Source organism: Adiantum capillus-veneris, chromosome 30 (assembly GCF_014529385.1).
Source record: "Adiantum capillus-veneris isolate H3 chromosome 30, ASM1452938v2, whole genome shotgun sequence".
Classification (NCBI taxonomy): domain Eukaryota; kingdom Viridiplantae; phylum Streptophyta; class Polypodiopsida; order Polypodiales; family Pteridaceae; genus Adiantum; species Adiantum capillus-veneris.
Window position 1 is genome coordinate 53954313 of NC_140960.1, and position 22018 is coordinate 53976330.

Here is a 22018-nt window from a genome sequence, read left to right on the forward strand (position 1 = left end):
AAAAATGAACTTAGCATAACATAGAAAATACCATGAAAATTGACACCTAACGTGAAGTCCTCAAGATCTATAAAGAGAATTTTGATGAGCACATTGTTATAGGACAACAGTTTGCTACAAATTCTTGAAGAAAATCATGTTGATTACTTTGCTATAAATTCCAGAATAAATCATGGTAAGCACTTTGCTACAAATTCTTGCAGAATTCCTACTGAGCTTTTTGATACAAGAACCAATAATTGGAACCATTAATCCGAAGAGAGATAAACAACATCGTATCCTTATCACCACTCAGCATCGTATGGTGCTGAAATGCTTATTCTTGGATCCATGAAACCTACTTGGATAAACCCCTCCAAAAAACAGCCATCTTGTGTAAGATAATTGAAACTTGGTTTATCTCCATAAGCGCCTCGTGCAAAACCCTAAGTAAGCAAAACCTGGACTTGCAACCACAGATTCAAGTTGCATGTTAGGCAATTGAGCTCGTATGAAAATCAATTAAACCTTTGCATTTTAAATTGGCTATGAAAACAAAAATCTAATGAACAATGCACAATTGATGCTTGTTGACAAGCCCAAGGCTCTTGAATATATTGCCAATTGCTTATGGCAAGAGCCACAAATCAACACTATTGAATATTTGTGTATTCCTCAACATCGTTGAAAAAAACATGCACAAAACACTTGGAAACCCCTACTTGATAGAGGGTAATTAACTTAGAATTGAAAACCAACAATTGGAATCCTACAACACTCCTTGCTCCAAACCCCCTAGATTTGTACATCTAGCCCTCAAATCTCTCTCACAAGAGACAACTCCATTGTCATTAAACCCGCCGACAAAAACCTTGGACTCACTATTCTCTCAAAAGAATGGTATGAAAATGAGGCACTTATACAACTCAATGACCCCATCACCTATCAACCAACCACCCCACCTTCTCATAACTACCTAGCCTCTCTCCTCTCTACCATCATCCACAAATACACCCTCCTCCCCATGGAACAACATCCCTTCATTCTTGCACCCCTCTCTAAACTTGCAAAATCTACTTTCTCCTGAAATTGCATAAACCTTTGCAAGACCCATTTGTGCTTACAACGGCCCTAATCAAAGACCTACATAATACTCATTTTCCACAAATCTCTCTCCTCTTTACCTTTGACATAAACTCCCTATTCCCTAGCAACCCCGTAGACCAAGGACTCCGTGCCATAAAATCAACCATTTACAAACACTTTGACCCCCCAAAAACCAGTTTCATCATGTCTCTCTCTACCCTCATCCTCACACAACACTACATCTTTTTCAAAGACAAAGACAAAGTTTTCAAGCAAATCAAGGGCACAGCTATGGGATCAAATTTTACCGTAGTGTATGCTTGTCTCTTCCTTTGCCACTTAGAATCCCAATCCCCACTTCTTAATAGCCCAAACTTGGCATATTTTAAAAGGTTCATTGATGATGCCTTTGGAGTATGGACATGCCCTATATAATCCTTAACAATTACCCTCAACACATATGCACAACCATTGCATGAGCACATCAAAATTACCCCCTACATCTCTACCAATCAAGCCACAATGGATCTCTTGGCATCCAACCCACCAAAAAATAGCCTTCATCAAATCAGAACTCAGAAGATACATTGTGAGGGAAAGCTCCTTCAAACACTACAAGGAACCTCTTTTTTATCAGGCTTAGGAAAAGAGGCTATCCTAGGGAAGTTCTTCTTAGGATATTTAACTCAATCTCCTATTTAATGGAAAGAAATAACCTCTTAAGTAAACCCTCTCCAATAAAAAGACCTCCCCCAATCATTTTCAAAATACCGTTTACCCCAGAAACTAAAAAACTAAACCCCTCCTTAATAATTGGAAAACCTATACATCAAGCTTGCCAAAACTCTCCTAACCTCTCCCACTTGGAAAAACCCATCACATGTTGGACCACTGGACCTAATTTGCACACACTTCTAAAAAAATCCTAATGCATAGTAAGGTCAACGTGCCCAAACTTACCCTCGTTTGTTTTGCTTTGCACTTTGTACAGGCTAATGGTAGCACTACTTCGGTTCATTCTTCACCACATGCCCCCCTAGAAGATTAAACCCAATCTGGACACTACACCCCCCCCCCCCCCTCGGGGCCTTTTTCTTTTATGGGTAAACCATATTTTTTTCCCGATGCTCTATCCCCATACCCTAACAATTGGCGCACACCCCACTTGCCTCTTGTACCTAAATTTTATCAAACCAAAGGTCTTCCCTGCCTACCAAACTTTGAAATTGCTCCAAGATCTTTTGCATATATTGTGTGATATCGTTCCTGCTCACAAAATTTTATCAAACCAAAGGTCTTTTCTACTCTACCAAACTTTGAAATTGCCCCAAATTTTTTTTCATATATTAAGTGATATCACTTAATATATGAATTTTTTTTTCATATATTAAGTGATATCACTTAATATATGAAATTGCCCCAAATTTTTTTTCATATATTAAGTGATATCACTCTCTCGCAAATTTTTAGCCCGCCCCGCTAAACAAACTCACACATGATTGCTTCTCTACCCTTTTAACCTTTACTAAAAGGACCCATATTTTCAAACATAACTCACTCATGGAAAGTCTACAACCTTTCAAACTTTCACAATTTCAAAATTGAAAATATGTTTCCCACCTTTTTCAAATAACCTCCCTCCCAAAAACTTGCACTCAACCTCCCCTATTTAAACACCCCCCACACTCCCCTCCCAAAAGTTCTTTTCCCTCTCCAAGCTCTCTAGGAATACCACTGATAAGCTCTCTAAAGAGCAAAACGCGTTTGGTCCTATATTCCTTCTTTTCCTCTCTCTCTCTCTCTCTCTCTCTCTCTCTCTCTCTCTCTCTTTTGTAACCTCTCTTCCCCCTATCCTGTAGAGTGTTCCGCACGCTTGGTCGTTATTAATATATTTATTGAGAACTTGCCTTGCTCCGATCCACTGAGCTACTCAAGCCTTGCTTGGAGAAATCTTGCCATGCTTAAGGGATAATTATAAAAGTTTCCTTGAAAATTTTTGAGAAAGAAACCTTGACTTGCTTGCCTTGAAGAAAACTTGTCGTGCTTGGCCTCAGTTGGTAGCCCCTCAATAGTACAAACATGATGCTTTTAGCATGGGCAAGGGTAGGAATCCATTTAATCCTCCGTATGTGCCTTGGCTTGGGCCAATGTCATAGGAAAAAGACTTGAAATTAATGCAAGTGCTATGCAGTGCAGTTCTCACACAAAAGCTCTTTGCAACACTTTGTTGGCCAAATGTCATAGGCACAATCTTTGAATCCCCTCAACACTTTTGTGTATCTCCTATGTGGGATGACCCCTTGTTGTGGCCCTAGCGCCCCCAAAATTCCTAGTATTGTGAAACGAAGCTCTCTAAAACATGGTGCAGAGAGAGAGAGAGAGAGAGAGAGAGAGAGAGAGAGAGAGAGAGAGTCATGATGGTTGGGGTGCCTGTGAATAGCAATTAGAGGTTGGTGTACGGGGTACCTCCTCTGCTAAATTTTCCTTACCCCTATTTATTTCTCATGACAAAATCGTAGATCCACTCTAGGTATTTTGTTCTCTTTGTGTGGTTACCTCTGTTAAGATGGCATAGGCCTACAAGGTCGTGATCGTTTTTTGGCACATATTATAAGTCACAAGGTGTACAACATGGTCTAGGAGCTCATGGCGTTCGGTTTAGCCAATGTGGAGCAAGTTTTATGAGGGTCCCTCTCACTCCTATTGCAAAGTGTTTCTAGTTATCTCCACACACAAGCACTTCTCGTACTTGATGGATGTCACATTTATTGGTATCAATATATGAGATATATTTTGCATGTGGAGAATATGATTCTCTAGGACTAACACTAGTGCCTGTTTCCCCAATAATGTGTCGCAAACAGAGTCCCTAGATACTAGTCAAATACATTTATTAGACCATTTTGAGAGCATGGAATCGAGAACAATTTCAAGGGCCAAAAATTGTGAGATATCTAGTAAGACTTGTTAATGTAAACAATATTGTAAACAACATTAACGGATGGTTATTTCAACTTTTTTAGCTTGCAAGTTTGTATTCTTATTATGCATATAGCAAGGTTATGTCTTGAAAATGCAAATGTTTCAATATTTATACCTAGATATGATATACGTCTCTATTATGGTCCAAATGTTTTAGCAAGGCATCTCAAAAATGCAAGGAGAAATTTCGATAAAATTTCTACGTCACTATAAGTTCTTGGGTGGAGGCCACTCCTGTTCTCACCTAAGTCACTCTTAGGATCTATTTGGAAATCATCTTCTGGAACAATATGTCCTAATTCCTATCTCTCACAAAAAGGATTCTCTTTTTTGCCAAAATGTTGACCTGATAATCACGCCACTCTTGGGAAATTGCTTTTACGTAACTCTTGTGCTCATCGAGAGTTTTTAAGTGGATGGTAATATCAACACAAAATAATACCCCTAGATAAGTCAATGGTTACAAAATTCTTGGCCCATTACCCTTTTGAATGTGGCTAGTGCATTGATAAGCCTATATGACATCGGTGTGTATTCATACATGACATCGGTATGTATTCATACATGCCAAAAGCAGTTCAAACTACAATCTTGCAAATATCTTCCAACACAATTCAAATTTGGTGATAGAAAGCTATAATTTCTTTAGATGAGGTAGTATTAAGAGGAGAGGGTTGGCTTATTCAATTGTAAAATATAGTTAAAGTTAAGTTTCCTTGCCAATTTACGAAACATATCTTTAGATACCATAGGAATAGTATGACCTAAATACCTTCATGAATTATTATGTCCTCACCTCTATGTTGAAACTGGATGATTCTATCAAGTTAGTGTAAATTAGATTCCATGTGTGGTGGAGCCATCTAGCTCCCAACAAACCATCCCCATGCTGCGCCGGAGGAATGAAGAAATCCTCTTGATGCACATGCCTTGTCCGATTGAAGGAATAATAAAAACTTATTGCCCTTCAAAAGCTCCATTTGCAACATAGAAGGGATCCATTCAGAAGCTTGCATATCACTTAGATAGCCAAACCTTGACATATAAACGTATGGGTAGAGCCGGGACCAAATAGAATGAAACCATCTTGATCCCAACTTGACAAGTTTTCAACGAGGTGGCATGTCTTGCAGAGTAAGTCATTATGGGCATGAGAATAAGAGCCCTAGTCTATCTTTGTCACCCAAAATTACTATCTTTGCAACATATTTACATATCAAAAGTAATCGTGGATGCTATACATCATGAAGGCATGCACAAGGCTATAGCCACGTGAGGCTTACTTATCAATTATAGATAACTAAACCAACAATGCCTAGACAGAGCATAAATGAATAACTAAGCCTTGAACCTCACAACTATGCCAAAATTGACATAGTTACAAAGGGTAGGCATAGTTATTCATTTAATGCTGTGTGACGACTTAGTTATCAGTTCAAATAACTCACGTGACCACCACCTAAGGCATGTGCCTCTTGGCGGGCTCGATCCCTGGAGCCTGACGTCCCTCCCATGCTCATGTGACTTTGAGGGTGGCATGAGTGTGCTTTTTTGTCTGAGAGAGAGAGAGAGAGAGAGATAGAGAGAGAGGTGTGGCTGCCCAGAACACACTGCAAATTGGGCTGCGGTTTTTCTGTGTGGAAGAACCATGTGTTTGCTCATTCTTGAATCTTGCACGGCGATTCCAGAACATGAGAATGAGAGAGAGAAAGAGACAGAAAGAGAGAGAGAGAGAGAGAGAGAGAGAAGATTGGGCTACCGTATGTAGCAGAGGAACCATGTAGGCGGTCATTATTTGTTACAAAACAAACAATTCAGTTCTCTTTTCACTATTGGCAGTGGAAAACTCTGAGTTGCCACCAGAGGGCTTTTCGGAAGGTGCAGTTTGCACCTGCAGATGATCTTCCAGCAGGCTGTCAAATCTTGAAAGTGCTAACCACTCTCAAGGTGCTTCAATTCATGTAGAAGGATTCTCGTCGACCATAATCGACTGTTCGGTGCCTAGCATTGCCAGGTTAGTTAACGGTTTCTCATCATTTGAAGCAATTTCGTCCTCTCTTCCATCTTGTACTGAGGTTGGTACATTGATTGTATCAGTTGATGCCTGTAATGGTTTTGGTTGTGTATACATTAGTGAATATGGAAAAAAGGGGCAGTACATAAGAGGCTTGTGTAAGGGACTATATGTGAGGCTGCCCGAGGGATGATCAAAACGGCACAACGTCCCAAACTTGCAAGTTCCATACTGCATGTAAAATGAGCATGGTTCGATTCCCTGCAGTGAACAACAACAAGCTTAGTAAGCATCCCATAGAGATTTTGCAGATGATTTAACGTCATTTTGTATGTGAGAACGTGTTAGACCTAAGTGCTACTTAAACCAACAGATGGCTTTGTCATACATAGAGTTTCTTCTGTATTTAGCCAGCCAGAGGAAATTTCCTACTTTCAATATTTAGTACTTGAGGCTCCAACTATTTCTTGCATCCCACTACAAAAAATTCTTGAAGACTCACTTTATCCTCTATGCTAAAAAAGTTGTCTTTGGATGACCTGGTTTGAAATCCGTCCAAAACAGTCATCTTCCCTGTGCAAGGAATTTAGGATGTGGTCACACGAAGCTTAGTTATCAGTAAGATGTAATTAGTGATGCAACTATGCCAAAATTGCCATAGTTACAAAAGGCCTTGCATAGTTGCATATAAAACAAATAACTGGCGCATGTGTGACCTTGCATGAAGCACAGTTATTTCAAACAGTAACTGATAACTATGCATCGCTTGACCACTACCTTACACGGGCCACATTACTTTCTTTGTATTTCTTGTACCAAGACAAGTTCTCTGATCTTATTGGGTATCAAGAAACCTTCCTGTATTTCGCATTGATTGGGCAAGGGTGCGAGCTTCCAATTTCTTTTGGCTTTTCTTGTTTTGAAATTGTCGACAAAATTGTCATGAAAAAGTGATCTAGTATCAACTTTTTTTTAAAAAAGTAAACGTAATGCCATTCTTAGGCTGCTTCAGCGTAGTTCTAGCTGTGTAATCAGGAGAAGCTTTATGAGAGACATGGGAAAGTGCTTGGAAGAACTTATGTGATATTTTGAGCTTGGCGCCACATGTGGGCAACGCATGATGCAATTTGAAGCAAAAATTTACTGCTTTGTGCATGTGAAGCTAAGCTGACCTTCAAAAATGATCCGTAGCTATAGCTTAGCTTGAGTACAGCCAAACCTTATCAGCATGTGGTTCAGATGGAGGAGGTATATTAATTGGTTGCCCCTTTTGCTTCGATGACAGACGTAATGGAGAAATTATGCTTTATAATAGTTGAAGAACCAGTGTCACATGCACAATGGCTCTATGTGCCACGTGGACATGCTAAACCTACCAGTGTCCAGAGTCACTATCATCCTGCTGGTGGAAGCCAACTCAAAATGGAGCGCAGGGCCCATGAGAGTGGACTAGGCTGCCGTGCCCCAAGTGTACTGTCGAGCTGTGGAAAGGGCTGTCATCAGCTGAAGAACCCAAACCTGTCGTGCCATGGGGCAGTCCCACGAACAATGATGCTGACTCTCCAAAGGATGGCCGCAAGCTGCACATGCTGCTGAGCGGTGTAGTAACCAACTTCCAACTATTGTAGCTCTGTGTGCAACTAGCCACTGAAACATAGTAACTCTCCTCGGTTGCCTGCTGTCCCACAACCACTCCCAGAAACCTGACAAGAACTCGGATGTGAGACTCTTTAAGCCCAAAAGCAGCTGACCAAAATGTCTCCTAACGACCATGCAAAATCATACCACATCGCCGAATGCTGCTCTCACAAAGATGGTGCTCCTGGAGCATAAGAATATCAATCGTACCACCCACAAGGCATCACTGAAGCTCCTGACGCAAGCGACCCCTCTGACGCTGAAAATGGGGTCCACCTAATCCCGATTCCCTACACATTCCATGAGGTGATCCTCATGGAGTCAGTGAGAAAAAACCGAAGTTGCAACAGGTTACATCAGCCAATCTCACTATCTTCGAGGCTGGCTTGGATGGGGAGTAATCTGCATTTGAGCGACCTCGAGATAGACATGACTGTAGAGTCTGTCCAACCCAAGCCCAGGAAGAGCGTGCCGTCCGTCGGGCTACATCCTCTGTCCAGCAGTCCTCATGTACATATACATAGCAAGGTGTACTCTGCGTGTCAGCAAAGAAGTGTATCCCAATGTGTTTGAATCCTGCTGTATCCGGTGGTGTCAGAGAGAACTTGGCCAATGGCCACAGAGTCTGTATCAAATCTATCACTCCCAAGTATCCCTGTATGATGGGAGAACTCAAGGGCCTGAGCTTGAACCTGAAGCCAGTCCATCACTAAGTCCAGAATCCACTCAATTTGGTCCTTGCCACACAGTGGGAAGAAGAAACCAATCGTTGTGTCCAAGGCTTCTGCCCCTTTAGGTGTTGGAAACATAATTACCGGGGAACGCCCCCTAGCCCCCGTTCCGACGTTCCGGGGGGCAGTTCCCTTCCCGAACGTTCCAAAACGTCCCGGAATGTCTGACGTTCCGGGTGGCCAATGCAAACCGGAACGGCCGTTCCGGAACGTTCCGAAACGCCCCCGGACCGTTCCGGAATGCCCCTGGAACGGCCAACGGCTACAAACAAATTTGGCAAAAATTGAAAAAATTGAAGTGAATGTTTGGGCTTCTTTTGAAAGTGTGCAAGGCCTCCAGGACTCATAAAATGCACCCCCCTCCCCCTTTCTCTTCACAAGCTAATCCTCAAGGCTCAAGCTCTCTCCCTCTCACTCTCAAGATCTCTCCCTCTCAAGACTCACTCTCTCAAGGCTCAAGGCTTCAAGCCTTCAAGCTCTCTTCCTCTCCCTCCCACTCTCTCAAATCTCTCCCTCTCCATCTCTCTCTCTCTCTCTCTCTCTCTCTCTCTCTCTCTCTCATCATCTAGTCATAGCAAGGTTGAATGGTCTTCAAAACGAGTTTTTTGTGAGTATTAGAGTCAAAGCACTCTAATACTCCTTGTATTTAAACACAAGGAGCTAAAAATTGCACTATTTGGGTGTTTTTTATACCTCCCGTTCCGCGACGTTCACGTTCCGGACCCCTAGCCGTTCCCCCGTTCCGCGGGGATCCCGTTGCCGTTCCCGTTCCGCGTTCCGGGTAACTATGGTTGGAAACAGTACGTGGACTCTGAAGCAGGCCCCCTCCGTAGATAGTCCTTCGCAAGACGGCCCATCTATCGACAAATGGTTTGGGAGGCCCAAGTACTCCACACTCTGATGGAACCAACCAACACTCACCCGAGGTAGTAAAACGACCTTCAAGAGGGTCAGGGTGTTTCGAACCAGAACGTGTACTGTAGGTATGCCTGCTGCCTTGGCAGCGATAGAAGCTATCGTGCGAGGTGTCTCCAAGATAGTCCCAATCTCGAAGCCTATCGTGGAAAGTAAAAAGAGGTACTCTCCTCAGGCCAGGGAAATAGACTGAGAAAGGTAGGTCCACCTTCTCGACAAGAGCATCATTAGTCATTTCAAAGGCATGGCGCCACTGTCAAAAATGTGCTCTGACTGCTCGGATGGCCAAGGAGTTCATCGCAATGACCATGGACGCCATCTTGGATGTCTCAAACTCTATCTGATAGTAGCTACGCTCGAGAAACTAAACGTCGATGATCTTTCCACCTCTGCTAAAAGGCGAGCCTGGAGGAGATCACGCACCTCTCCTCTGCTAGGTCGGGTGTCGATGATCTTGTAGATGACAGAGGTTGCCTGGAGGCAATCCACCTCTATTGCAAGGCTCAATTGCCTTGTCAATGAGAGAGCAAGTCGGATGGTGGGCTATGCAGGGTCGGGCGAGGGGGCTTCGTGAGAGTCAAGGTTGCATCCGTACGTACATACGTACGGATTGTATCCGCACCGTACAACCGTATCTAACCATACCGTACGTACGGATAGGTTCTGTACCGGTGTTTTTTTTTTTTTTAATTTAAATTCAGCCCTATTTCAAGCGTTTGGTCTATTATCGCAAAATGCCTTCTGCGGCTAATTATTGAGAGCTTTTGGTTAGTACTTGCAGGTACTGTGCAAGGTGCAGTTGACCAGTGAGTGCTCCTCTCTTGCAAGTGATCAGCACACCCACGTGATCAGAATGGTTACTACGCTGGGTCAGCAAGGATCGAGTACTTGTCAGTGGCAGTCCAAATACTGTGGGGAAAGCAAGACAAGTACTATTACTCGTGTTCTCAAGCATCTTACAGATATAGGTACTACAAATCATTGCGATGGCTGTGAGAAGATTCCACCTCTAATCAAGGAAAACCTAATTCGAGAGCATTTCTCCTCAGCATCAAGTGCACCTTCGAGGGGTCTTCGATTTCACAGGATGCCTTGCAAAATGCATTACTTGGGGACCTTGGTGACAATCCAGGAGATGGAGGGATGGGTTCTGGCTCTCAGACTACTATGCCCTCCAGTGTCGGCACTAGTAGGAAAAGAACTTGTGTAGCAAGGCATGATGAGGAGAACATTGGGGATGAACGGTCTACAGCTCCCAACAATGCACCGAGGCAGACCACGTTGCCTTCATGCGTAAACTCTCAACCTTGGGTGAAAGAGAGACAAAAGATAGCAAAGATGGAGATTGTTCGCACTCTTGTAGAGTGCAATATTGCATTCAATGTGCTTCAAACAGATCAGTGGACTGGCTTGGATTACAACAAGATGCACACAAGTATGCTAGATGAGCAGAAAGCAGTCATTGACAGAGCAGTCACTCCAACAAAAGCTGGGTGACAGACTTTTGGGTGTTCTATCATTTCTGATGGATGGAGTCATGTACGTAGACGCCACATCATCTACATTCTAGTCTCATCTTGCCTTGGTATGTACTTTCTGAGAGCCGTGGATGTCGGAAAGGCAGGTGAGAAGATCATTGTAGAGTTCATCTACAAACATATTTGTCAAGCCATTCTTGAGGTGGAAAAGGAGAATGTGGTGCAGGTAAATTCAATCTCCCAATCTGGCTGCTCGCATCTCTTCTCCTTGTGTTTTTTGTTCTATCTCTGCTATTTCAATGTACATTGTTTGGCTACTTGCAGGTTGTTACCGATAATGCTAGCAATTGCAAGGCCATGGGTGATATGGTAGAGAGGGATTTCCCTCGCATTGTGTGGACTCCATGTGCCATCCATTGCCTAAACTTACTCATGGAGGACATAGGAAAATTGTCGTGGGTTCAGCCTATTGTCACTTGTGTCTGAGGCAACGAGGATTACCACTTTTTTCCGCAAGAAGCACCAAGCTCTAGCGATCTTCAAGAGCCACAGCACATTGGATATGGTGCAGCCCTCGAAGACCAGGTTTGCATACATGTACCTTGTTCTTCAGAGACTGTACAGGTCGAGGGACCCACTTTTGCAAACTATTGTGGATCCAAAGTGGCGCCTAATGCGCCATGCAGAATTGAAGGCCATTCACAGGAAGGTTCTAGATGAAGCCTTCTGGACAGAGGTGCATAGCTTTGCCGTGGCTCTTCAACCACTCTTTGTTCTCTTACGCGTGACAGATATGGAGGGATCTACCCTTGGTCTAGTATTTCACCTTTTCATGCAGATGAGAGGACACGTTGAGACGTGCAGGACACTACCTCTAGAGCGGTAAGAATCATTAAAAAAAAGAATGATAGGCAATCTGTCAGTCTCAGATTCAATGATTGTTCTTTTTGAACTTGCAGACGGAACGACATTTTGGCTATTGTAGATAGTCGATGGCAGTATATGCGTCGTCCCATTCATGGGATGGCGGCTATACTCCATCCCTTCTACAAGAAGCCCGAGCTTTTTGGAAACTTGGCTTTGCTGACCCTTCGTTTGGAGTACCTCAATCTCATGTTCAGCGAGGATGAGCAGTTGATCATAGATGGTGAGATGTCAAGCTTCATGAACAACTTGGGTCCTACTTTCACGAGGAGTGTTGTAGTGAGACCCGAGGCTACCAAGCTTCCCCTCAGTTGGTGGCAAAACTATGGAAGTTTAGGTCTTCCACAAATTTGCAAGCTAGCTCTACGTATTCTCTCTTAGGTACTCATGTTGTAACATGTTTGTGAGATGTGCCTAAAATGTTGACCTTGTGCACTTTTGTCCTCTAAAGATTTGCACCTCGTGTACATTGCCATCAGGATTGTTCAGTTGGCGCTTGTGAGCACAATTCGAGTGTATATTCCTTGGTGCAGACAAAGATCAAGAACAAATTGAGCACGACCCAACTAGAGAAGTTGGTGTACTGTTGAGCGAACATGAGGCTAGTGCACTCTTTCCATGCTTTTGGAAATCCCAAGAAAGTTTGAACTTTGTTCCATGCTTCAGTCCACTAAAGGCTCGTAGATAGACTAGGTTGAATTACTTGTAGTATCTTTAAATCTTTATGGAATTTTATCAATGTTGGTGCAGGTGGATCCTACCAAGGTGAAGATGGTTCCAAACCCCACAGTAGAGGAGATAGATACTCATATTAAAGACGAGCAGGAGGAGATACTGCGAGAGCTTCATAGAGAGTTGGAGAGAGTGAATAGGCGAGTCACCGGGTCACGCGCTCGAGCATTGAGCATCCCTCTCCAGCAGGAGGCTGCTGATCCTGACAGCGCACGGTGAGAGAACATTCGGATTGGGAAGCTTCCAGTATGCAAGCCTCGCGTTCGAGCGAACCCGGCTGTTCGTCTCCTCCAGACTTCAGAGCAGGATGATCCACATGAGGATGATGTAGATACACAAGGGGACCCAGGATTTACAAGGCCAGAGTATGATGATGAAGGCAATGTTCTCACATAGGCAGAGATGTCCTCATCATCATCTTCATCGTCCTCTAATGATGATGATGGCTTTTGAGTGCAGTGTTGAGTGTGCGGTTTTTACTGGTTACTAGTTATTGGAGTCAGGACTTCATACTTCAGTCTTGGATTTATCATTTTCATGAGTCATTATGTATTTATTTTGATGCTCTTAGTTTTATGTGACCATGGCAGCAGACATCCGATACTATTTGTTTGTAGACATTGATCAATGGTTAGCTAATCTCAGCTTTGTGTTTCATTGTTCGGTTAGAGTCGTGGAGTCTGGACTCCATTTTTTGGCATTTGTAACAGTGTACTGTTGATTTGCTAGTCTTTATTTGAAGTCTTGGTGAATACATAAGTAAATGTATGAAGTACTCTCAGTTTTAGGCTTTGTGAAAAAAAGGACGAATTTTTACGTACCTAAAAACTCAATCCATTCTGTCCTACGTACCGAATTTGTACCGAACACTACGTACCTAACTACCTTGGTGAGAGTCTCTCTAGGACGGAGCATCAGCCTCTGTAACCGGCCTGTTAACTTCAAAAAGGACGGTAGACTTTACTTCAAACCTTGATTTAGCTTTCACCCATTATTAGTCGTCTATTCTACCTGTGCTATAATGACACAAGAGAGGGGAATGGGATATAGATGCTAGAATGCATCTGTATGCGAGTCAGACACTAGATTGGCCCCTAAATAGGCGCCCCTTTCGGTATTTCTTTATTCTTTTACAGTTAAGAGGAAGTACAAAGAGTGCTTATAGCACTAAACCTGTATCCCGCAGTTCTTAACCCGTATCCCGTAGTTTCTATCATGCTTGGAGGAATTTGGGTAACATAACGGCGTAGAACCCTGCCCAAAATAGTCTGCAAGTAGGGAATCCTAAGGAGACGATTGTCCTTGTCCCGATTCCACCTTTAATTGACCAAAAAGAGCATAACCAACCTCTGTAATTTCTGGTTATTGATTGGTTTTTCTCTGTTTTCAGCTCCCTGTAGCCCCTGCACTATTCCCAATGCCTTGGACTACGTGCCCCTTGATTCTGGCATGATTCCGAGCACAAAACAGTCCCAAAACAGTCCAAAATCAGTAATAAAACAGTGCTGATTTTTGTGTGTTTACTTGAGAGGTTATCACCCTCTCGTTTCCCTGCTTTGGAGTAGCAGTTAGCTAGTCCTGTTCATGTACAGGGAGGCTCTTGCCTCAGCAATAGAGCATCAAACCACAAGACTGTACATGGTCAATCTGATGAGCCCACTAGAGGGGCATAACCATAAAGAATAGGGGAGAGAGAGAGGAGTGAGAGGTGTGCAGGTCATGACATCCTGCACCTCACTGTACATAGAGAGTAAGCCAGCACTCCATTGAAGCTCTCCCACCTGTGACAGCACTCAAAAACGAGCTCACAACTGAAAATCACGTTTTTGCCTTCTCTTTAAGTAGTAAACTGGCCTTAGAGTGCCAAGTGTCACTCATTTGTGCATTTTCCCACTTTAGACCCTCAGGTCTAAAAATATCTCACGTGCAGCCTCTATTGACTTGGCCACAGAGTAACAAAATGATCCCCATGTCAAACTGCACGTAATGACACGAAGACATTTTGCCGTCCAAAAATAGCAGTCCCTAAAATTTAGGAGTTTCTGCCATTACATTCTTCTAGGTCATTTGACCCTCTTTGTACACTGCAGCCACACCCAGAACTGAAATGTAGCCTATGTAGCAAAGGATTCCGCTTTGGCTGGCCAATGACCCCACTTTGGCTAACCATAGTCCTTGTCCAACCTTAGTGCTCTTTAGCCCTCAGGCCTGGACTCTCTCTGAACAATTCCACACTGGCTATGCAATGCAGGACAGTTAGATTTCCAGAGGGGTGTTTCCAAAAGGTAAAACAAACGAAATTCCCCAAAGAAAGAGAAAATAAACAAAAATGGAATTGCTACTGGTTGGTGACATACCCCCCTCTTGAAATCTCAAACGTTCTCGTTTGCACCTATGTCGTACATGCTTACAGTCAGCACTCGGGTGTCCGGACACCGTGTCGACACATGTACGACACATACATGCTCACAGTCAACACCTCGTTGACACATGTATTGCCTGCGTGTGAACTTTGTCCCAATGACATAGTGGAAGCGTTACACTTTGCCATTGCTTTGAGTCCATAACTTTCCAATGACAAAATGGAAGCATCACATTTTGCCACTGTCTTTTAGTACACGTTGGATCCAGTAACCTTTCGAGCATACCCAAACCGACAGTTTAAGAATGCAGTTATACATGTACTTTCAATAGAAATAATTGTTGTACCCTTGACAAACTGACAAGAAATACTCACTTATATAGCACTAAACAAACTTTTGGAAATTCCATAAGAGCAATTGCCAAATTGACAATCTGTACAGCTCTAACATTCATGTAACATGCACTTCATTTGAGCTCATTGTAAGTAACATGTACATCATTTCTTTCAGAAGCCATTGTCACACTGACAATCCATGTAGCTCTGAATCTCAAGGGGTCAAGGTAGGTTGCAAACCAAGGTTTTAAGTTCCCATACTTTTAGTGACTCTGCAAGTTCACTTTTTTCCATCCACTTGACATCTAGAGGTGAATAGCTTTTGAACTTTACCAAACAACACCTTGCAACCTTGCTTTTTCTTTTCTTTCTTTATGTGCCAAAATCTGTTCCGGGACCAAGATCTCGTCAAGTTCCTCGACTTCCGGCTGATCTTCAACTGACATATCTTCTGGCACATCACCCACATAGGGTCTGAGAAGACTCAAGTGAAACCCATTGTGAATCTTCCAACTCTCCGGCAATTTCAGTCTTTATGCAATATCACTGATTTGCATACTGAGCATCGAAAACAATCTTTCTCTACTCTTCATCTTGATCTTTGGAAATTAACCTGTAATCTACCCTTATGCTGTCACTTTTATTGGGCTGAGAATTCTCTTTTTGACCCAATTTTGGCAGCATAACTGTAGTAGAAACCTTCACATCGAAAAATCCACATATCCAAGTGATTATCCACGCATAATAGAGCACTTTTGCAAACCTAACCTGGAAATTCAGTATGCTGAATTCTCTGTTTTTAGCTCCTAAAATACTCCAGATCACTTGTATTACTGTCCTCTAGCTTCCCCGAAGCTCTTGAGACAAAAAGGCATCAAATAGGATCAAAATACTAAATCTGCAGAAAAATACAGCAAGCTGTATTTTCTTCTTTCGGGCTCTGTTTTGCGTGCCAATCGCACCAATTCGTAGCCTTTGATCTTCTGCATTAGTAGGACTACTTGCCCTTTGATTTACACGAGATTTCTCGCAAGAAATCTTGTTGAATCATCCTGTACCTGTTTTGAATTAGCCTTTAGCTAATTCAATACGTGTATGAAATCATTCCAAGTGGAAGGAGTCTGTCCTTGTAACATCAGTGTATTCCACCACTGACTTGCATTTTTTTTTTCCAGAAAAGTGACAGCTTTCCTGACTGTAAATGCTCCTTCCAACAAATGCTTTGTCAAACTGTTCGAGGAAAGAGAAAACCTTTGTCCTCTCATCAAAGCCATTGAATGTGTCAATGGACTCACTGATCATCTTCTTTGTATGGCTTTAGCTTATCCATTGACTCCAAATTGTCAAAAGAGACAGTTTGCATAATGGGTACACAAGTGGGAGCCATCTGTACTCCCTGGCCAGTAACATGTTGATGTCCAGGTTTCATATTCACTGATGGGATTGAAAAACCAGCCATACCCAAGTTGCCTTGTGACACCCCAAACTCACCTTGTGTGCCCTGAAATCCTGGGTGCAAACCAATGTTTGCATACATGGGGTTAGGCACCATGCCTTGCATACCCCTAAACACTGTTCCTGGCATGCCAAAACTGCCTTGAGCTTGATGTGCTATTGATGAAGATTGTATGAACTCCATAAATCTTGGATTCTCCATCAATTGCTTGAACATGGTCACAGCAAAAACAACCTGCAAAGCTTTCTCTGCTTGGCCTAAACTCTTGCCAATTTCATGTGCAGTTGGAATAGGCTGTCTATCTTCTGAAGAGGAACCCTCTTCCTTGTTGCCATCCATCCTGTATCCAAAGAAAGACTCGTAGCCTTTCTCACCTGTAAATCCACTCGATCTACTTTCAAACTCTGTGTTTTCAAGGTCATCCCAAACTCCCTCTGTGTCTTTAACCCAAACTGACCAAGGCTCACTTTTTGAGGAAAAAGTGATTTAATCCCGTCGATGGAACCATGTAACCGGCCTGTTAACTTCAAAAAGGACGGTAGACTTTACTTCAAACCTTGATTTAGCTTTCACCCATTATTAGTCCTCTATTCTACCTGTGCTATAATGACACAAGAGAGGAGAATGGGATACAGATGCTAGAATGCATCTGTATGCGAGTCAGACACTAGATTGACCCCTAAATAGGCGCCCCTTTCGGTATTTCTTTATTCTTTTACAGTTAAGAGGAAGTACAAAGAGTGCTTATAGCACTAAACCTGTATCCCGCATTTCTTAACCCGTATCCCGTAGTTTCTATCCTGTTTGGAGGAATTTGGGCAACATAATGGCGTAGAACCCTGCCCAAAACAGTCTGCAAGTAGGGAATCCTAAGGAGACTACTGTCCTTGTCCCGATTCCACCTTTAATTGACCAAAAAGAGCATAACCAGCCTCTGTAATTTCTGGTTATTGACTTGTTTTTCTCTGTTTTCAGCTCCCTGTAGCCCCTGCACTGTTCCCAATGCCTTGGGACTACGTGCCCCTTGATTCTGGCATGATTCCGAGCACAAAACAGTCCCAAAACAGCCCAAAATCAGCAATAAAACAGTGCTGATTTTTGTGTGTTTACTTAAGAGGTTATCACCCTCTCGTTTCCGTGCTTTGGAGTAGCAGTTAGCTAGTCCTGTTCATGTTCAGGGAGGCTCTTGCCTCAGCAATAGAGCATCAAACCACAAGACTGTACATGGTCAATCTGATGAGCCCACTAGAGGGGCATAACCATAAAGAATAGGGGAGAGAGAGAGCAGTGAGAGGTGTGCAGATCATGACATCTTGCACCTCACTGTAGATAGAGGGTAAGCCAGCACTCCATTGAAGCTCTCCCACCTGTGACAGCACTCAAAAACGAGCTCACAGCTGAAAATCACGTTTTTGCCTTCTCTTTAAGTAGTAAACTGGCCTCAGAGTGCCAAGTGTCACTCATTTGTGCATTTTCTCGCTTTAGACCCTCGAGTCTTAAAATATCTCACCTGCAGCCTCTGTTGACTTGGCCACAGAGTAACAAAATGATCCCCATGTCAAACTGCACGTAATGACGCGAAGACATTTTGCCGTCCAAACATAGCAGTCCCTAAAATTTAGGAGTTTCTGCCATTACATTCTTCTAGGTCATCTGACCCTCTTTGTACACTGCAGCCACACCTAGAACTGAAATGTAGCCTATGTAGCAAAGGATTCCGCTTTGGCTGGCCAATGACCCCACTTTGGCTAACCATAGTCCTTGTCCAACCTTAGTGCTCTTTAGCCCTCAGGCCTGGACTCTCTCTGAACAGTTCCACACTGGCTATGCAATGCAGGGCAGTTAGATTTCCAGAGGGGTGTTTCCAAAAGGTAAAACAAACGAAATTCCCCAAAGAAAGAGAAAATAAACAAAAATGGAATTGCGACTGGCTGGTGACAGCCTCCATCTATGTACTCCTGTGAAGAAAAGAGTCGAGTGAAGACAAATCCTATGAGAGACATCACTGTCGAAGCAAAGTCACAACATAGTATCCGGGGGGGGGGGCAGTGAAGGATGCCAACGGGCGGGCAGGAGGCAGCATGGCAGGAAAGCAACAAGAGTTGCACGTTGGTCAATATGTGTGTCAGAATGTGGTACCCTCACAAAAGCTCGAAAAGTTCTACATGAGCTCTCTTTCCTTGCAGGTGTGAAGGATATCAATGAGCAACTTATTTCTGCAGGTGAAGTCATTTCAGACAGTTCCCTTGTGCAGACTGTTCTTGATGTCTTACAAGATTCTTACCAGACTTTTGCTAGTACTTGAAGACTTATGACCCAAGGAAATCCTGAAGTTGTCAAGTTTGATGCATTATGCACATTGTTGTTGCAAGAGTCACTTTCCAGAAAAAAGAGGATTAGGCAACGTGCAGATGAACAGGCTTTTATTGCTTCTCAAAGAAAGGGTGGTAACAGCAATGCAGCCACTTATTATGGTTCTGTTGCGAGTGGCAAAAACTTCTGTCCCTAATGCTTCTGCTGGCAGCAATTCGTGTGGAAATTCTGGTGATAAGGGCAAAAAGAACCTCAAGGGAAACCTCTAGTACGTCGGGCCTAGAAGGGTTATTTCTCAATGAAAATTGGGAATATGACCTACAAACTGAAACCTTGATTGACTTGTACATGGGTTACACATACCATATAGGCCGGTTAGAAGTTGTACAATCTACTTCTAGCGCCACAAGTCTAGAGGAGCGGCATCATCCATACCATCATCCAATCGAAGAGGCAAAACCGAGGGATTAACATTCCTTCAACGGGCCTTATGAGATTCTTGGATACGGGCAAGGCCAGACAACCGACACTATCACAGATGGAAACTCCTTTAGTGAGTCCAATGGACCCTTCATATATTGTGTCGCCTGAAGTTTCGGTACAATCTGAACCCGCAAGTAGTAGTTTTACTTTTCCAAATCTAGCTGCAGACGACCAATACCAAAGGTACACTTTAGATTTTTTGTGATGCTCAACAAAGGGACACATGGAAAATACACCACGGCATGGCAACTTGGAATGATACATGTCTTCATAAAACATCGGTAATGAGTTCTTCATTGTACAATTGCAGTATTTTTACAACAAGGAAGTCCCCCTAACAATGGAGGAGACTGGAGGGAGTAAGTGTGGCGGGGGAAGAGCACATTCGCTACGGTATTATTATAAATGTGGAGAACGGTGCCAACTCCACACCATACATATGTATCATATGTATGGTTTTTTTCTTTTTTTGATGGGCACAAGCATAGCAATGCAAGAAATGCATCTCTCTCCATCTTTAAATATTATAATGTGCAAATTTTCACCTCCATACATCTTACAATGCAAAATCTCATTTGTGATGCGAGGTTTTGGCGAAAGCTTCGAGAAGAGATGCTATAGAACCATCATCACAAGCTATGCCATGAGGTAAAATCCACACCACTATCACTTTTTTACTTCTTACCGTATGCATAGTGAAGCAATCACGGCAAACTAGTTCCTTGCTTTAGTGATTCCTTTTAGATGGTTCCTTTTACTTTTCTCTAAAAAGAGGGAATCAAAGAGTGCGGTAGAGATATTTCAAGTCCGTTCGCTCTGTCCGGAGTGTGAAACTCCGTGGATTCTGTTTTTGGAATCCTCGAGCGTAGTCTGAGGCCTTCTTGCTCCTCCGCGATGGAGTGCCTGCAAAAACCACAACACGAAAACGACAACTCGTAGAGTGTATTCATAAGCTTTACTTGTCCGCCAAGTACCGAAAAGCGACCTTCGCATGATGGCTTCATGCATTCACTTGCAAGTTCTCAGTGGTACGATCTCCTTGTGCTAGCACTGGTAGAACTATAGAGAGAGAGAGAGAGAGAGAGAGAGAGAGAGAGAGAGAGGGAGCACTGGCTGAATTTACAAGCTGCGGGAGGCGGCAAGAATAGCCGGTGGGGATTCTTTTGCAATAGCGACAAGGAGGTTGTCACAAACTGCTAACGTGTCAAGCCACTGAAGAACAAAGCCAACCTGCAGATCTTGGCAGAGGAGCCTAAACCCTAAGTGGAGAAGCGAAAGTAGCAGAAGAAGTTTTACCAACTTATGGGACCCCGTTCGATGGGACCCAAGGGACCTAAAGCCCTTAAAATAAAGCGGGACCACACACACACTTAATCTCTTGCGTAGCAACTGATGATGTGGCAGGCCAGTATGAACGCCCGGATTTCGCGCTGACATGCTGACGTGGCAACTGTACAGATTTCCGCAAAACGTGTAGGCAGCTTTTTGGGCTCACGCTTTTTGGACTAGATGTTTTTGAGTTTGAAGCTTTTCATGTAACTGCTTTTCATAGGCCAAGGGCCTTTGAATATGTGCAGAGGGCTCATTCTCTAGCACTCTTCTGGGTGAAGGTGTAGAGCATGAGTATCGGCATTGTATCCAATTCAAGTAATATAAAGAAATACCGAAAGGGGCACCAAGGTTTGGGGCTAGTGCTCTGTCGGGGTGGAACTCCGCCACTCCCTGTGTCGTCTATCTCTTTCAGTTTAAAGTGCTAAAATTCTGTTCAATCTGTTCTTTTTCATTGGCATGTGGTGTTCGTCTCGTGACAGTAATAAACGTGTGCTTTTTTGAAAGCATACCGGTCCCACCAAAGAGCAAACAGAGCAAACCAGTGCTTCTAAAGTCTATTGGAATTTTATTCGAAGGATCTCCGCGTCCTGACCCCGGACTTATTAGCTACTCTCGCCCTTACTTCATTGCGCATCGGGCGCGCTCCCCATAGTCACAAGGGACGCATTCCGGGACGGGAGACGGGGCTCAAATGGATTTTTAGTGTAAAGAAGAGGGCGGGACGGCAAGTGGGGACGGGCCCGAAAAAGGGCGTACCCTATTACTATGGCGCTCCCGTCTTCATCGCTCTGTCTTACAAGGCATAAGCCATAAAGATCACTTGAAGAGAAAGATCAAAACTTTTTTTTTTTCAAGCTGTCGTTTTTCTCAGAGGCAGTGCCATGCAGTGGTGGATGTCTATAGCTACCAAGCCGCACACTCCAACAAAAATTTATACCCGTAGCTACATGGTTTCTGGCAGAGTGGGGTATCCTGAAATGCTTGCCACGAAAACTCTTGCAGATTACGACTTGAAATTTCTCGACATCTCTCATCAAGCGTCTCTTCCCGAGCTAAAGATCTTTGAGGTCCAGTGTGATTGCCAGGTCTTGGGACTACCATCACCGCCACAGGAACATTGCTTGTCGAGGCTTGTTTCGACTATTCAAGAACTTATGGACCATGCCGTGGACGGCTACAACCTTATGGAAAAAATATAACCCTAATCTTGGTGCAGGTTTCAAGATGGAAAGCTAGTCATCTTTTCGAACTCGATTG

General features: G+C 43.4%; 1 protein-coding gene across 3 annotated transcripts in view; it reads right to left on the reverse strand.

Moving 5' to 3' along the window:
* Nucleotides 1-172: 172 nt before the first annotated feature.
* Nucleotides 173-22018, reverse strand: part of LOC147417975 (zinc finger CCCH domain-containing protein 12-like) — a 55735-nt gene continuing 33889 nt past the window's right edge. For 2 of the 3 annotated variants that reach the window (XM_086506455.1, XM_086506454.1), the window contains one exon: nt 5813-6322. In XM_086506455.1, the coding sequence (XP_086362581.1) occupies nt 6005-6322 (318 nt within the window). In that variant the 3' untranslated portion in view covers nt 5813-6004. Of the gene's footprint in view, nt 441-5812; nt 6323-22018 lie in introns of those variants that run through there. The other variant, XM_086506456.1, reaches the window with a different exon arrangement.